The sequence below is a fragment of the Aythya fuligula genome, chromosome 17 (genome assembly GCF_009819795.1).
Source record: "Aythya fuligula isolate bAytFul2 chromosome 17, bAytFul2.pri, whole genome shotgun sequence".
Classification (NCBI taxonomy): Eukaryota; Metazoa; Chordata; class Aves; order Anseriformes; family Anatidae; genus Aythya; species Aythya fuligula.
The window spans coordinates 8,877,755-8,895,304 of NC_045575.1; the positions used below are offsets into that span (position 1 = coordinate 8,877,755).

The 17,550-nt window shown below is 47.6% G+C and overlaps 1 protein-coding gene across 2 annotated transcripts in view; it reads left to right on the forward strand.

Moving 5' to 3' along the window:
• Nucleotides 1-11,356, forward strand: part of ADORA2A (adenosine A2a receptor) — a 28,420-nt gene extending 17,064 nt beyond the window's left edge. For both annotated transcript variants that reach the window (XM_032199269.1, XM_032199268.1), the window contains exon 3: nt 5,510-11,356. In XM_032199269.1, the coding sequence (XP_032055160.1) occupies nt 5,510-6,470 (961 nt within the window). In that variant the 3' untranslated portion in view covers nt 6,471-11,356. The remainder of the gene's footprint in view (nt 1-5,509) is intronic.
• Nucleotides 11,357-17,550: the final 6,194 nt, after the last annotated feature.

Genomic DNA, 17,550 nt, shown 5'->3' on the forward strand with positions numbered 1-17,550 from the left:
TCTTTTCCCTAGGGCTGCGGAGATTACCTTTCCATGTGGACCAGTGCAGCAAAGACTTTCCTGAAGGCTTGTCCCAGCATGCTCGTGCTGCTCTAACATTACCGTTAATTGTTGGCTTCCAAGCTTAGAGTTTTAAGTGTTACAGCCTCTGCTTTAGGGCAGTTGTAAGGAATAACAATTCCATTCCATTGCAGAGGAAAGCTCTATCAATATACCTATAAATCGGACTGTCTCCACTTTTTTGCATTTCTACATATAGATAGATGTTTTCAGGTCATACCCCAATGTACCGATAAATAGTACAAAGAAGCATGTGTAGAGAAGCCTTTGGTAGCTTGCCTCTGAAATGATTTTGAAAAGGTCTGATGTCTTCAATTCATCTCTCATAAGTTAACTCTGAAAACTTGTGCTGACAGTTTAAGCATTCATACTGTTAAGAGGATATCTTGCCAGGAAAAGGATTTTAGAAATCTGGATTTCTGCCCGTTTTTGGTACTATTCTAATTATATTGTCTTTGCAGTTTAATTTCCTGGAATAGCCACAGTAGAGTCTTTTAGTAAAATCTGACTGCACCAGTGCTGGGCAGTGTACCTGTTTCACTATTCTGTTGTTGAAAAAACAGAACACACCCTTTTCCACCCCAGAAACCATGGAGCTTATTGGATGTAGAAACCGACAGGTAGATTCATGGGTTCTTCCCCCTCCTTGTCCCGTACTGGTTTGTCCTTTTACAGTAGGAATGAAGAAGTTGTCAATTCTCTTTTCCTCAGAAGAATTTATGGATGAACGAACGTTAGATTTATAGGTTCTGACACACTGAGAAAGTGAAAGCTGATTAGCTGAAAAGGGAAATGTAATATGATTCAGACTGCTCACATCCTCTTCTCTTTTTTTTTTTTTCTTTTTCTAACACCTGATTGTCTCAAAAGTGCGTCAAATGATTGGAAGGAAAGTTCTGCCACTAAGGATACAATGCTTTTGCCCCATCCTTTAATGTCTGGGAATACTTCTCTCCTTTCAGAGGACAGAAAAGGTAAAAAGAGGCATTCCCAATACTCATTTGATAAATTCTCTTAAAAATAAATAGACTTCCTTTGTGTATTCTAGAGAAATGAAAAAGGGCCAAACCTATTTTTTCTTCTTTAACCGTTTCATATCTAATTTGTCCTAAGAAAGATAACCACATGTCTCAATGGATACCCGTTCCCACACAAATAAACTGTATTAAGGAAACAAGAGTGGGATTTCTGATTCTTAGTGTAGAACACCTCAGTAAATAACTGGTGTTATGTATAGAGTGATTTTTCTGTGGATAAAAGAACCTTTCCCCAAGAAATGCAGTGAGGAAAGGTACGCATAGCTAAAAACATAAACATACAAAAAAAAAACAACAACCCTATTTAGAGAATGTCTTATGGGTTCAGCCTTTCAAATAATTAAAACATTGTGCAGAATTTGAAAAACTTTCCGGCAGTTCCCAAATGCTTTGCAGAATGCTGCCAGGATTAGTACAAGTGTAGCACTCTGAAAGTAGCAATAAAGCGCTCCCAAGGAAGTGAGTCCGAGCCATTGTTCGGTGTAGCATTAAATACACAGTGTCTCCCTAACATGGCAGGTACCTGAAAACCTGCGGTCGCTGATATAAAACCCCTGGGTGTTCTGAACAAAACTGGCTGTGAGTCGGAGCTCCAGGATGAAGTCACGGGCCGAGAACAATTGCCACTTTCCAGGCTCTTTGGTGCCAGGAAACACTGTGAGGGCACTGTGCCCAGCCACGTGCTCTCGTGCATGCACTTGTGGTGCAGACGTTCCCGTGGTGAAGGACAGGTAGCTCTGATGCAAAGAGAGGAGTTCTTTCTTCCTGCAGCCAAATGGAAAAGTTTTCTTAGGTTGCTGCTTGCTCTGTGTGCTGGCTTCAGGTGCTCACCTGAGGCATAAATCTGTGTGCTTGCCATTTGGTGCCAGCTACAGGAACTTGGAGAGCTTTTCCTCTGAGGGAAGGTACTTCGGAGCTGACTCTGGGATGCTTCGCTGGGAAAGCCTTGCTGAGGTGCAACTCCCTGACACTTGGAGCATCGGGCCACGTTTATCCCGTGTAGTGGGGGAACTGAAATTGCAGCTCTGGCTTGGCAGTGGGGTGACAGGTTGCTTTTCTGCCAGGGGCTAAGGGAGCTGGGCATGAAGCATTGCCTTCTCTAAGTCAGGGTGGGAAGAACTGGAGAGATGGATAAAAGCCCTGAATAAAGTCTAGGACTCGGAAGGGACCTTTGTACTGAGAACAGTCTGTTTCAGCAGTTCCTTTAATTCTCAAGGGTTGTTTCCTCAAACAGGCATATCTGAGCATCTGATTCAGTGAATCGGTGACTTAATGTTTCGTTGCTGCTTTGAGTGCCACTGGCCTTCTGTCTTTCCCTGCTCGCTGGAAGTCTTTTGACCTTACACCAAGCATTTCCTACATGGGCCCATATCTTGGCCAGTATGGCCAGATCCAGCCTAATACGAAAGAATAATTCCCTTCTTCCTTTGAACAGCCATGGGCATGGCTTTGAAAGCAGTGCTATTTGTTTGTGGCTTCAAGTGGAACTTGCTGCTGCCAAGGTTTTAGTCTGGGAGCTGGTTGTGCTGTGAGCAGCCTGCCTGCTGCCACTGGGAGCCCCGTGCCCATCTGTGGGACCCCCCCATCCTGTCCCCACAGCGTAGTCACACACCAGTATCAGTTACACCTGATAACGGGAGGAAGTTTCTTGACTGAGAGTCGTGGGAAAGAGTTGTTTAGGTGGTGCATGAGAAGGTCTGGGTTTGGTTTCTTGCTCATGACTTCCTAGGTGAGCTGGGGCTGTCAGCATCTCGTTTCCAGATGCATGCAGTAGGGACAGAATATCCTCCTCCTGTTTGCCCCCTGTGACTGCAGCAGCATGAGGCACCGGGGGGATGTGCCGAGTGAACAGCGTTTGTAGTGATTTGTTAAAAAAAAAACCATGAAGCACAAGAAGTGCTCGTGCACAGACAGTCCAGTGCTGCCTGGACACCTCAGACATGCCACAAAGCCGCTCGCCAGTTGTGCAGCACACGGGCTGTCGGTGTGAGCAGCTCCTTTCGGCAGGCTGCAGCTCCTCCATAGGGGTGCCAGCAGCTCGTGCTGTACGTGATGTTTCCTGAAAGCCCCACACTTACCACTTACCCAGAGCACTGGGGGGGCAGACAGCAGCTTTGGCCTGGCTGCTGTGAGCCTGGGAAGACACCTAGCCACGTACACAAACTCCTCAGTGCCAGCCTGGGGAGCTCCCTGAGTGGACAGCCAGGAGAATCCATCTGGCAGTAACCCAACCTCAGCCAGGTCAGCTGGCGGCGTCTCATATGGGTCCTAGCAATGAAGCTCTCCCAAGTCCCTCCTCAGTGGGTTCCTGGCCAGCATAGTGCCACACTGTCACTCGATGCTGTGAGCTCTCACTCTTAGCTTCTGCAGATACTGAGCGAGGCGTTATGGAAATGCACTGACGGGCTGAGAGTTCCTGCTGCCAGCGCGACACACCGCAGCTGGGAAGCAGCAGGCTGCTTGGGTTAAGTGCTGTTCCTAAGCCTGTAAAGTTTGTTGCATGGGAATCCCCAGAGGGTAAGAGGGAGGGAGAAGCTGGGGGGGGGGGGTTGTTTGCCTGGAGCAGTAATGAATGTATTTTTAGTGGAAGGGAAGGGACATCTCTAGTCGTGGGATAACAGCTGCACAATTTCAAAATTCCTCGGACAAGATGTAGCCAATTCCAGGGCTGCATGGTTTTGTGATTTTTTTTTTCCAGGCTTCAAGTGCCTTCAGCCAACCTCTTGCTCCCCAAGTGTTCTTTTCAAAGCACAGATGCTGTTTTGTTGTGTTGATTAGCTCTGAATGTAAGCAGCTTCTCTGCTGCCATCCCTATGCATTGATCAGGACCCGCCACTTGCTGGAGAAACCTTCTCGTTTCCAGGGATCAGCTGAATCCCTCCCCGATTTCTGGAAGGTGGATTTAAATGTATTTTGGGTGCTGGGAATTGTGTGGTTGACTCCCTCATCCGCTCCTCCTTTTCCAATTTGGAAATGCAGTTGTGGAAAGGAGGCTCAGGCCTGCCAGGTCATGTGTGGAGCCAAGCTGTTCCCAAGCTCCTTCAGCAGGGATTTCAAGTGTGTGGGATCTCCCTTCTGTGCTGTGCCCAGAGCAAGCAGCACCTCCCCGCCTTTGTTTTGAACTGGCATTGGGATAGGAGCATGAACCTGTGGGATTAGCTATTTCATTAAGAGATGGAAAGATTTTGATGGCTTGTTGGAGGGAAAAAAATGTTTATTTGCTGAGAGGATTCTGGGGACGGAGGGAGAAGGAGCACTGGGTAAACACTGGGAGCCCGGAGCTGCTGTGGTCTGCCTGCAGACGCATGGGGTCAAACACAGTGTGGGACCCACGCTGGACAATGTGGGAACCCAGCTATCCGCTTTCTACACTGAGCATTACCAAGTAAAGGAAATTGCACTGAAATGTCAAACTGTTGCCCTGATTTCGGTTTTTAGAGGAAGAACTGGTGGAGAAAGCTCAGGGCTCACAGTAACCTGTGAGGCCTTGGGACCTGGCTGATGTTCCCAACAAACTGAGAGCCCTGGTTGCACTGTCAGGTTTGTACCATGTTGCTTCCTGGCTCTGTCAGCAGATCGTGGAGGATTTGGAGGATTTATTGCTAGGAGCACAGGCTCGAGCCAGGTGTCAATATCCTCACCACTGAGGTTGCCTTTGGTGTGTGCAGTGCAGTAGTCAGAGCACTGTCCTTAGCAAGATTCCTCCTTTATGAGGCACTGACATGGCGTCAACTTTCTGGGCTGCTGAGGGAAACTGCTGGCCTTGTCTCCATTTTTTAAGGAACTTTAGTGATGTCTTCTTGGACTCCTTGAAGGTGCTGTTGTGTGGCAGAGGTGCTGTGCAAGGGAATGCCAGCCTGGCCTCTGCAGTTCACTCAGCAGCAGACTTCCCCAGAGCTTATCTGAGCGTGGATGTGGGGCCAGCAGCACTGTGCTTCTGAGTTCTTTGGTGCCATTTGGCTCACAGATCACCTGGGAGACAGGCCAAGCAATTCTGTGCTAGAATTCTGTGCTAGAAGCCTGTTCCCTTGGCAGAATGGAGGAGCTACCTCATCCTTCGGTGAAGGAGCCAGAGTGGTTTTTACCACCAAGAGTCAGAGCAGTGCTGCCAGTTATCCAGGCTGTGAGATCCCTGTGCATGAGTTGGAGGTACACAGATGAAAACTATAATAATTTCCCTGCTTTTCTGTAGCCTAGTCACTGCCTAAAGGAAAGAGGGGGGAAGTAGACGGCATGCAGTGGTACCGTGGAGTCCATGCTGTGCTGGGTGGGTTCTGCACAGCACTTCAAAGACCCATCTGAAGAAGCAGGTGCCGTTCTTGCTGTCTCCTGGGGCACTGGGCTGTTGTTTGGGTGTCAGGGGCTTGTCAAATGATACTGGTGTAATTCCCATTTTTTCCTCTGCTTTCTAGGTACAATGGCTTGGTGACTGGCTCTCGAGCCAAAGGTATCATTGCCATCTGCTGGGTGTTATCTTTCATCATTGGCTTGACACCAATGCTAGGGTGGCACAAGCGCTCCCAGATTGAAGAGCTGGGTACTAATAAATCCTCTCCCATCAACTGCAGCAACAGTATGGTGGTGTGCCTATTTGAGGCAGTGGTCACCATGGAGTACATGGTCTACTACAACTTCTTTGCCTGTGTGTTGTTGCCCCTCCTCCTCATGTTTGGTATCTACTTGAAAATCTTCATGGCAGCCCGGCGACAGCTCAAGCAGATGGAGAACAAGATGGTACACGGGGAGCGCTCACGCTCCACGTTGCAGAAGGAAGTCCACGCGGCCAAGTCCTTAGCCATCATTGTTGGATTGTTTGCAGTCTGTTGGCTTCCACTACATATTATTAACTGTTTTACCCTTTTTTGCCCTAATTGTGCCCATGCTCCCCTCTGGCTGATGTATCTGGCCATTATCCTGTCTCATGCCAACTCGGTGGTAAATCCTCTAATTTATGCCTACCGGATCAGGGAGTTCCGATACACCTTCCGCAAAATCATCAGCCAGCATATCCTGGGCAGGAAGGAGCAGTTCAAGGCAGGAACAGCCAGCATTAGGACTTCCACCCATGGTGGGGACGGCGAGAACGCCAGCATACGAATCAGTGAGTATGCGTTGGAGGTGTACACCAATGGAGAGATTCACAGGGATCCTGAAAAGCAGGACTTGAACAAATGCAAAGCTGTTTTGGAATGGCACCAGAACGGGAATGCTCTGGACATGGAGACAAATGGGCATCTCCCGCATTCCTGCAGAAATGGAATTCTCTCAGATGCGTGCATGAACAGGGAGCTTCACAGCGAAGAGCTAATTGATGCCCAGGTGTCTTACTCGAATCTAGAAAGCACAGCCTTCGCAGCAGCTGATGTTTCCTGATGAGCCCTTTGAAGTCTTCCTGGTAGAATTATTTTATTTTCCATGGGTGGCCTCTGCCTTGGCAGAAAGGGAGTCTGGGGGGCGGGGGGGAGAGGAGTGTATTCAGATTGCTGTGGAGAAAGGGGTCCGCACCCAGGACTCTTGGGAGGACCCTAAATACCAGACTGGAGAAAAGCCAAGAGACCATCGAAGTGGACTAAGAAAGGAGGGGGACATGCTACCCAACGCTGGCCTGTCACCAAGAGCAGTGCCGAGGTCAAAGATGGCATTCCAAGGTCAGCACTGGGAGACTCTCACGATGCAGAGCATATTATGACATTATGCTGTACTGTGTGTCTGTGGTTGTACGTCAGTTTTGCTGTCTTTACCAACAGAAATTAAACCATGGCTGGAAGTATTCACTTAATTGCAAGGAGCAACAGGGAGGGGCCTCCAATTATTTGGCCCTGAAAAAATGGAAGGAGGATAGCAACATCTATTGGTCAGGAAGGATGCCAGCAGCTGTTTGGAGGAGGAATTTACCTGAGGGGAACTTTGGATACCTTCAACCATGACATTTTGTCTTTCAGTTTGTGTTTTTAAAGATTATACTGCAACAGGTTGTTTGGACATTTTTATCTTGTCTTGTTTAGATTCCATTATGTTAAGTTATAAAGACGGGCAAGAACTCATATTCATTCCCTGAGCGCTCAGTGTTCCAGATGCACAAGACAAATATAACCTCATAGCTCTCCACTCTGTCAAACAAATAATGAAAACCCAGACTGTAATATGGAGTTCCCTTAGCAAAAGGGCTGTTAGCAGGACGTGGTGCTCGACCTTGCAGTGGGCTGTGATACCAGGGCTGGGCGTGCCCCGAGGAGCTGTGGGGAGCTATCAGGTGGGAGGTGTCCACAGGCCGGTGGGCACTGTCTGGCTACTGCTTTTTCCCTCTGTGTCTATGTTTGTCTTGGGATCCCAGAATGCAAATGATCTCCGTGGTCCTAAGTTTTCATCCTCACTCAAAATGCTGTGGGAAGGGATTTTTCTCTTTTTTTTGAGGGTGGGGGGTGGAAGGGAAAGGGGGAGGAAGGCGACGTGGGACAGGATGTACCTATTACTTCTGGAATCCCCATGAGCTCTATTTAAACACCTTTCTCCTGTGATTTCAGTTGTTTTGTGATGTGCTTTACTGTGAAGCCTGATGTGTCCCTGCAGTGCAGAGGCCAGGGTCTGTCTGATTAGAAGATGTTCCTATTCTGAGGAGCTGGCAGCAATCAGTAGTAGTGGAAATCTGCTTATAAACTGCAGTAGCCTGTGTAAGAGAGGCAAATCTTCCGCAGCAAAGGTATGCACTGGTATGGTTTGTTGTAGAGCAGTTTCATGGCGGTTTGGTAACTTCCTGTATCACTTGTTAGCTCTATCAGTTATCACTTGTGGTAGCTCAAGGATGGCAGACTGCCATGCTAGCTTGTATTCTACCTAAATCTTGTCCAGCCTTTGTTTTAAGGACAAATATCCCATGCCTAATGCCACTAGCCTTCTGGAGAGACAGGCAAGTCCTACTAGACATGGTCCTACAAGAAAGCTAGAAGTCTGGTAATTCCAGGGATCTGGACTTTTTCCATAGCTGAAAACATAAGAGGTATCAGCCCACAACCCTGGGTCTTCCTCATGTCCCTCCACTAATGTTTCAGAACTCAACCTAATTTTCGGGAAGGAAAGGGGAACTGAATTTTGACGTTTGGGGAAGAGCACATTAGGTTTGTGTTCTCATTCCATGTTTATTTTAAATACTGTGAAGTATTAGAATGAAAGTCAATTTTATTTGAAGAAACTTTTCTTTTTTTTACCAGTCTGTCTTCATGAAGGTGGGGAGTGGTTTAGCATGTTGAATGTGCTCAAGTATGTAAGTGCTCTAGGCTAGCACAAAGCTTACTGAGAGATGGAGAAAAAGATGTGGTTGCCACCCCCATCCTTAGCAGGAAGACAGGCAAGTATGAAGAACAATAGACTCTGCAGTTCAGCTGAATCGCTGCTTTCTTGGCACGGCTCTTCCACGTAGTCTTAACGTCAGAGGAGTGGATTATCACTGCAGCACCACTAACAAACACTAAGCTATTTCTCTGTGACTGACGTTGCAGGTAGTTCCTTTGTAGGGTGTTTTGGGATCTTGTTACTCTGTCTTGTTGGAATATTTCTGTAGGTTGTGTGCGGGATGACTCCTCTGGCCTCCTGAAACAGCAGCAGAGGAATTCAGTCAGAAAAATGGGGGTCTGAACTCTTTGGGCCTCAGCTGGGAGCTGAAATGTTTCTAAGAATAACACAAGATTACATCCGGTATTCATGTCAATAACAATTAGGTCCACAAAGAAGCAGAGCAGGGAAGGAAGTGTGGGAAAATACCAGCATTGCTCATGTGCTGGAACACACGCGAGTGCAGAAGTGTCTCCTGTTGAGCTTTAGTTGCCATTGTAAAGGGATATTTTATGCCACGTTGCATCAGACTTTCAACAGCTGATGTAGGTTGGTTGCTTTCTATTGTTTCCTGGGCTTCTTCACACTCCATTATGGGAGTTGCTTGCTTGCCACAAGAATAGGACTGATCTATGCTGATGTGACACACTTAAGATTGCCTCTCTGGAAAACTTTCCTGCCCAACCAGATCGCCATGCAAGTTGACTTTGCGTTTCCAGATGTCTTGAAATCAGTTTTTGTCTCACCAAGCGATGTGCCCCCAAAGTGTGTCCAGTCCCTTTCAATAGCAGTGATCTAGATGTGAAATGAAAAGGATATGTGAAGGGGCCAGGGGATGTGTGTAGGAGGAAGTGCAGTGGGTGTAAGGAGGCAGCGTGTTTTATATAGCACTGGAAGTCTAGTCACAGAAAGGAAGAATGGCCAACTGCACCACATGCTGCGTGCCTTCTGGCAAACATATGTCTGAGATGGACCTTCAGAAGATGTTTCCAAAGCAGTTCTTGGAGGGGGAGCATGAACCTTTTGAACAGAATTTTGGAATTCTTATTTGTTTCCCTGGGATCGTGATTTCAAGGCTTCCATCCCTATTTTTTTAAACAACAACAAAAAAAAAGTTTTAAGGTTCTATGAATGAAGCCTGCTCTTTTCTCCTTCTGCCAGTGCCTTCCAGTCTCAAGAAAAGTACCTCTGCCAAACTACACAGGGCGAGGATCATTTTAGAAAATTAAATGATTTTTTCCTAACTTCCCCACTTGTATCCCCATTTTCTTCCCAGCTGAAGATGTAGCTAATGAAATAGCTGTTCTCGATAGGCAAAGATGGTACCAAGATGAAAGGAAGAATGAGGTGACCATCAGGAGAGGCTAGAGAAGATCTCCTTTGGAATCCAAGGTGCAGTGTGTCCAAAAAGTAAGAGCTGGGGTAAGAAGAGGCTAATTTCATTGAATTGGAACATGTTGCTAAAAATGGCTCACAACCCATAGAGCGATGTGGTGCCTCTTTGGTGTGAGGGCATTCCATGAATTTCAGCATTCCCTTGGGACTCTCAGGCTCCAGGGTTTATTTGCTTTATAGGGTTTTGGAGAAAGTAAAATTCTGATCAGTTGCCAGGAGTAATTTTATCAAGAGTTCTTCTTAGGTCTGCCTTTTCTATAGGGCACTGCTTTTTGTGTGTGCAAATGCACTTACAACTTTGTCCTGCAATTTCGTTTTGGATCAGCAGTATCTCGAAGCTCTATGCAAGCTCGAACTGCAGCTCTCAAACAGAGCTGAGCAAGAGAAGAAAGAGGCTGATGCTGGTTTGACAGAGGGCAAGAGCAAAGGGGCATGGTAGGACAGCTGAGGTTGCTGTAGACAAAAAGGACTTGCCACTGGTTCCATCTGGTGCTTGTGAGCATATTGTGCAGATGAGCTTGGGAGTTACATGGAGTACTCTGAATCTTCGATCATTCTTTGAAAAGAAGCTCCAGAGGATGCTGGAGGATGTAGGAAAGTCTCTTAAGGTGTGAGAGCAGACTGGAGTGTCAGGGTTAGACGGGGAATCTTGGTGGGGAAGGAGGATTTGTAGGGTATGTGTTTGGGAGGATTTCAGGGGAGTGGGAATGTGATGGGAGGTGCTGGGGATTGCACAGATGGTCTCGGGGGAGTGGGGCTGGCACAAGCCCAGGGCATGACTTGCTGAGAAAGGACTCTGGAAGGGATGTGTGGTCTCATGGCTCCTTGGGGTCGCGGCAGAGAGGGAGGCAGCCTTGCCCCAATATCTGCAGAGGGTTGACTTTTTCTGGTCTATATATGATTGAGGTGGAGAGATTTTTCCTTGATTATCTTATTTTCAGATGCATTGTCTCATTTCGTGAGTGCGTTCAGGTGTAACAAAAGCCCTTCTGCTTCATGAACATGAGCAGTAACGCCCCTCTCTCCCCCTCATCAATTCAGCTGTTTTGTGGGAAGGGCAAGCATGCTGTAACTGCTGTGATGCATTAAATCTGCATAATACTCTAGTGGTGTTTGGTAGGTTTAGCTGCCTAATAGTCATTTCTCTCCTGATCTGTTCTAGGCATCAGACTGCTCTGAGACCAAGGAGCTTTGTCTTTCTAGCCCTGAGCTTTTGGCCTTCTTTACAGTAAAGCACATCACGAGTAACTAAAATCACCCCAGTTCCTTGTTTGCATGAGAGGTGACTGAACCTAACAGATTGAGAATCCCCAAAAGGGGACAGTGTTCTGTGTAACTCCTTGTCTTATTCGTCTGCTGGGGCTCTTAACACAAGCATGCGTTGAATTCAAGACTGGAACCTGTTGATCTGAGAACATCCTTTGCTTCCCTGGTTCTGTCCCAGGAGCTGGTATTCCTGCCCCCGTCCTGTGGAGCAGTTGTCTCTCTGGTCAGTGAGCCAAGACACTATGAACACCCTGCTGCACACGCTGTCACTAGGAAACACTTACTCTTTTAATTTAAATGTTTTATGAATATAGTTGTTGTTTTCCCTCTGTTTGTCAGTTACCAGTGGGAGGGGAGGGAAAGGGGTGGGAGAATCTGTGCATGCATATATATTTAAAGTGCATTGACCAAAGTTGTTTTTTTTTTTATTTGTTTGTTTTGAATCTGTGAAATTTTCATATCTGTGAAGTCATCAGACTGCTGGGCAGTGAGGAGCCACTGGTGCTGCTGAGTCTGTCTTGGTTACATTTCTTAATAAGCATTAAAATAATAAAATATATTTGTAAAAGAGAGTGTGAGTGTCTTTGTCCAAGGAAGATCCTGCTGGCTGACCCTGTTTTGTAAATATTTTTTTATTATTTTATTAGCTTTTTTCCATAGATCTGTCCCTGGCACTACCTGTTCTTTTGCTGAAGATGTTAACATCGACTCAGGTAACTGGAAGCCCCGCAACATCCCTGACATCCTGGCATCTGTCATCTTGGCAATAACAGTTTACAGCTGCGTACGGAACACAAGGTAGAGCACTGTATTTGCCCAGCACACTGCAGCAGCAGAAACAAAGTGTTACATAGTGGGACCTGGAGGAGATACCTGGAGCACACCACCTTGCCAGCTATGACTGGAGCATCTCAGCCCTTTGGCTCTCCTTCCACACATCAGACATCACTATTACACCACTGCTACTTCAGCCCTCCGTCCTGTCTGCCAATACTGCTCAGACTGAGCTAGCCCCAGCCTGATAGCCAGATTAGTCTGGAAGTGGAGGCAGTGAATTTAAATGCTACTGTGGTGCCTCTCAGGCCAATGTTGACAGGAAGCAGCAGGAACAATTTCCAGCTTTTCACAGCTGGCAGCTACTAAACGTGTGTGGGGAGGTTAGTGAAAGTCTGTGTGATCCAGGAGCATTTGGAATGGGGAAGCGTTGAAAGTTCACCAGATAACCATCAGCTACTGGTCATTCCCTCTTTTGGTTCTCTTTGCAGCTGGGCTGGAGGCCCTGGTTCGTGGAGAGGTGCTGGTGCCCTGGTGCTCTGCAGCCAGCTGTGCCTGAGCTGTTCAACCAACTGTGTAATTGAAAAGCTTTTTCTTTTTTTTTTCCCCCTCCTTTCACCAACACTGTGCGTTTTGTTCTGCAGCATCAAAGGCCAGGAGCTGGGAGGAACAATGGGTGTCTGCAGGAGCTGCAGGGGAACAATGGCCATACCTGGCCCAGGGAAGAAAGCGAGCACTTGGAAGAACAGAAAGAGCTCCTAGTTTAACTACACAATTGGCCTCATCTGGAAATCTAAGTTCAGAGATCTACACCTTGGCTTGGTCACCCAGAGAAACTTTGCAGGGCTTTTGTGGTAGCCTGAGCTGAGGGACAATGCAGCTTGCTAGTGCAATATTTACTGCGGGAATGGGGAATTGATGATGCTTCTGAATGCTGAAGTAGGATGGAATAGTGGAGGATGGTGATTTTCCTGCAAATGGGTGGATAATCTTTTTTGGCTAAAAGGCTTTTTTCAGCATTTAAAGCAGCAGGATCTTCCTTGTCACTTCTGCCCCCAAACAGGAAGCCGTTGCTGCTAAGAATAGCACATACAAGTGCCTGCTGTGCTCGTAGTCATGTATTTCAAGGAGAAATTTTGATGAGTTAAAAGCTCTGAGGATCTTTTCTGTGGCCCTGTGGACCTCACAATTTACTTTCATAGGAGAGATTCCCAGTGTCTTGCATTTGACTGAAGTGACTGAGTGAGATTCTTCATGTATTCATTCAGGTCAGGGAGAGAGACTTCTGCCAGCTTGGATCCTGGGAGGAATCCCCCTCTGATCCCTGAAGTTAGATGAAGCGACTCACTGCAGGTTGGAGTCTCGCTGAATAGTAAGTGGAGCTGCATTCTTCCTACCTCCCTGTCCCTTCTTCAGTGCTGTTCTGAGGAAAAAAAATAAATAAAATGGGATGGTGCTTGAATAACAGAGGTTCCCTCAGATATGACCCAGGGGATGGGACTGTTAGGTTTTGGGCTGAAAGGTGCACCACTCTTGTAAGCAGCATCATTGCTCTGCTGTGAGGCTGCAGCAGTCATCAGTGAGATTCTGCTGGGTGACAGTAAAATGCTACCCACATCTCAGAAAACCAGAGGTTCGTTTTGAAAAGTGGCATCCTTGAAGTGCATCAAACCAAATGACCTAAGCCAAGTCTGGGGCTGAGAGTAGCAGGGTGATTTCTCAGCAAGTGAAAGGCAAGGAGTTGGAAAAGAGGATTCAGTCTGCAGGTTCAGAGTAAACTGTGTAAAGATGAGGTTATTTGGAGTGCAAATCCATACTGTGTGGTCTGAGTTCAACACATCAAACTCCAAACCTGGGACTGTGTTCCTGGGGAGTGTCCAGCTGCACTCCAGAGAGGTGACTGTAAATTCTGCAGAGCCCTGGGCAGTCTTTAAACCTGCTGGTGTGGACACTGACAGCCCTGGAGCTGCAATTGCTCAGGCTTTGTTTACCAAAGATTTACCTGGAGCCCTAGGCAGCTCAGAATTTTTGTCTTACCTATTGCAAGGAGATTAGATAACAGCTCAGAATGAGAGTGAAGAAAGTCCATGTGCACAGCGTATCTTGCTGCCTCAGCTGTTGGTGAAGTCATGGGGTCTTTGGGGTTGGTATTAGTCTGGGATATTATTCTAAATGGGGGGTTAAGCATACCTTGGTTGGATGCTTCATGTTGCTGGCACACTTGCAGCTGCATCATTTGGGCGTTTGGCATCATCTAGGCTGTGACAGTCTCAGGGCCTGTGCTTTGGGGTTTCAAGGGGTTCAAGATTCTTGTGCAGTGTGGGGATCAAGTCTAGAAGGGAGAGGGGGGAAAAGGCCTAATAAAGAGAGAACTGAGCAGCCTGGATCAGTTCTATGAAGAATGCAAAACAAGCCTGGGCTATCTCAGGGTAAGCTGCACTCGTGGTGCCTCTTGAACCCATGTCCTGTTATTGTTGGTGTGGAACACGAGGGTCTGGGCCAATGAAAACAAGGAAGGCGGCTTGACAGACACAGATTTTATCTTTTGAGATTCGTCATGACCTTTCTAGTGTATAATAAATAAAGTTGACTCAGGAATTGGCAAGTGCCCTATAACATGCAGTCCTGGTGTCGGGACTCGGCAGAATGTTCTGCTTAGCAATGCACTCTGTTAGCTTTGTTTGCCAAGCTCCTATTTTGGAGGTGTGCTGAAGGGCTGAACAGTGGCAGATGCTGAAGCCTTCTGCAGGCAGGTGCGCTGGACCCAGCATCTCTGGCCATGCTGATCCAGGCTGGATGAAGGTCGTTTTGAATCCGTGCTGATACAACCTTTTGCTGCTGGGCCACAGAAGGAAAAGAAACGTCTTGCGAAGTAAGAACTCTGCTTGCAGTGGGGTGAATCCTGAGGCAAGGAGGACTTCCATCATTCCACATTACTTTGTAACCCTTCAAGCATTTCAGTCGGCATTGAGAAGGATTGCTTCCTGTGGTAATGTCTTTAGAGCAGCCCTGCCATGCACACTGGGTCCTGTGATATTAAACATCTCCATCATTCAGAGGATGTGGCCAATTCTGCAGGTTGATGGGAATGGTAGGTCTGAGACTTGCCTGCTGCCCCGTGAATCCCTGCTGGGCCATCTCTGAACTGTGGCTGTGAGCAATCAGTCAGGTTTTGTGAGCTAGCCCTGGTGGCAGGGGCTGATACACAGTGCTCCTCTGAAGACAACTGGGATTCATTTGCTGCTGAACTGAAGCTGTTCTGTGATAGCGACATATCAGACTGTGAAGTTACTCTGCAGAGCCAAAATGCACTGGGAAGAAAGGGATGAATGTGTGTGATGTGTGTGTTCCCAGCTCCAGAGAGACCACGGGGGGAGAGCTGCAGTTAAATCACGAAGATTATGGCTGTGTCAAATGCAGAGCCTCAGGAGGGGAGCACTCAGCACTGGCACCGAGGTGCTGGGTGGGCTGCATGAGCACTCAGCACCTTAAAGTAAGGGACAACTGGTTGCTTCATTTCTGAGGTGCCTGCCATTTGGGAGCAGTCCAGTATTCCAAGTGTTTCCTGCCTTTCTTTATATTCATGCCAAAAGCACTAAGAGAAATAGGGTGGAGACAAAAAATCTCAGACCCTCCTCAAGATCATCCTCTAATTCCAGAAGGATCAAAATGCTAAAGGTTGCATTAGAAAAACAGAAATAGTCTTTTCTCCCACCATTGGTAACTCAATGCCACAACTAAAGCTGAGAGTCAGCTGCTTGTTCTACAGCTGTGTCCTTTCTGAATTCATGAGAAATAGCATTTTGATTTCCTTCCAGAGGAAATATACAGTAATATCCCGAACTTGCACTGAGGCCTTCCAGTCTGCAGAACTAACCCATGTAACGTTCATCTGCAACGGAATTAAACCCAAGATCCTCTTTTCCTTATGGATTGAAACATGCTTGGGAATCAAGGCTTTTTGTAACAAATCTTTGCATCTCATTTTCTCTGAGCACTTGCTTCCCATGCCAGTTCCCTCCTGTCTTAAGTTCTCCATTTGCAGACAATCCTCCCTTTGCAGCATGCAAGACCCAGGCAGCACAAAAAGTTTAAGGTGTTGGGGCCGTCTGTCCCTTTCCCATGGTTCAGCACTACCTGGACTTTCAAAATAATAATACAAAAGTGTAGCATCAATGTTCCTGTAGATTTTCACTTTATGTGAAAAATAAAGGCTGGGGGTGCTCTCTGCAGGCTACCAGCCGTCTCTGATTCCTTTGCAGGGGGATCTTTAGTTCAGCATTTGATCTGGAAGCACCATGTGGGACATGATCCTCCCAGGAAGAGTTCAATGCTTTCCTTCCCATCACAAATATGAGGCTGCGTTCTGGGGGTCAGGATGTCAGTGACATGGATGACACCGAACGCTGAAGCCTGCATGTGAATTAGGTCTTGGAAGAGGCTGCACTCTGTCTGCTGCACGGACACGTTCGCACTCTCTGAAGGGAGGTCCTCGTGCACGTAGCCATGTGTTTGGTGTTTTCCAGGTGGCTGTGTTCTCTCTACGCCGGATGTGTGCCAGTGCTGTAAAACGCGTGTCCCTCTTCTGCTTCCTCGAGAGATGCATCTGCTGGTGTCAGCTTCCAGGTAGGACCCACAGGAACCTGCTCTCTTTCAGTGTCTGTGGCCTTTGCCCTCTCCTGGTAGTCAGGCATCCTAAGGAAACCAGAAGTGACCTAAGGCTGTTTTTGCTGAGCCTTGGTCACTGCTGCAGATGGAGAAGTAATGGCAGTTTTCCAGCAGGTGAGACCCTCCAGGCCAGCTAGCCAGACAAGAAAAATAAACACAGGAAATAGCATCCATGCAGTAAGATAACAGAGAAACGAGAGGCTGGGAGGGCTTTTTGCTCTGTGTCAGGGGACGCGCAGAGCTTGGAGCTCTCTACCAGGAGCAAGTAAATGTCAGGCCTTAACATGAAGGAAGGAATTACGGTTTGGGCGGAGAGGAAAGGAGAGAAAAGAGTTTGTGCTTTGGTCAGGTAGAGCAGTGGTTGCCCTCTAGGACGGGGTCTGTGGAACAAAGATCTTGGGCCTAGGAGTGGGGTGAGTTAGTGCTTGCTCAGGGCAGGGGCTGATCAGTCTCCACCTGGACGTTCCTCTCGTCTTTCAGTCCCAAAAGCACTTCTGAGGGTCACTGTTGGTGGGCACTGTTGGTCTCACCTGTGAAACCCATTCCCTAAGCTCCTCCTGTTGGCTTCTTCTGTGCCCCGTTCCCGCAGATCCTGGGGGTTTATCAGAGCTTTATCCCTGGTGGTTCGGCTGGGTGGTGGTGTGGTGAGGCATCTGCTGGCTCCATCCTGCACTCAGCAAGATGGAGAAGCCACCTGTGGTGCCCAAAATAGCCTCTGCCTGGGCAATCCAATCCAAATGGTGTTGATAGTGGTGGGGGATTCCCATGCCTCATAAAGAGGCTTTTGTTGGAAGGATCTAAGCTGAGCTCCAGGCCTTGCCAGCTGTGGAGAGGAGCAGATGGATCTGCAGTACAAAAATAGATTGAAACAGGCTTGTTCTGCCTCCTTTCTTCACCCATACAGTCCCAGAGGTGCCTGGTCTTCTGAACCAGAGCGGGGAACTGGGTGCTTTGCAGCTGCCAGTCTGCCTGGAGCCCTTTAGCTATTGTCAGAGACAGGAATTTCTCTCTCTTCAGTCCC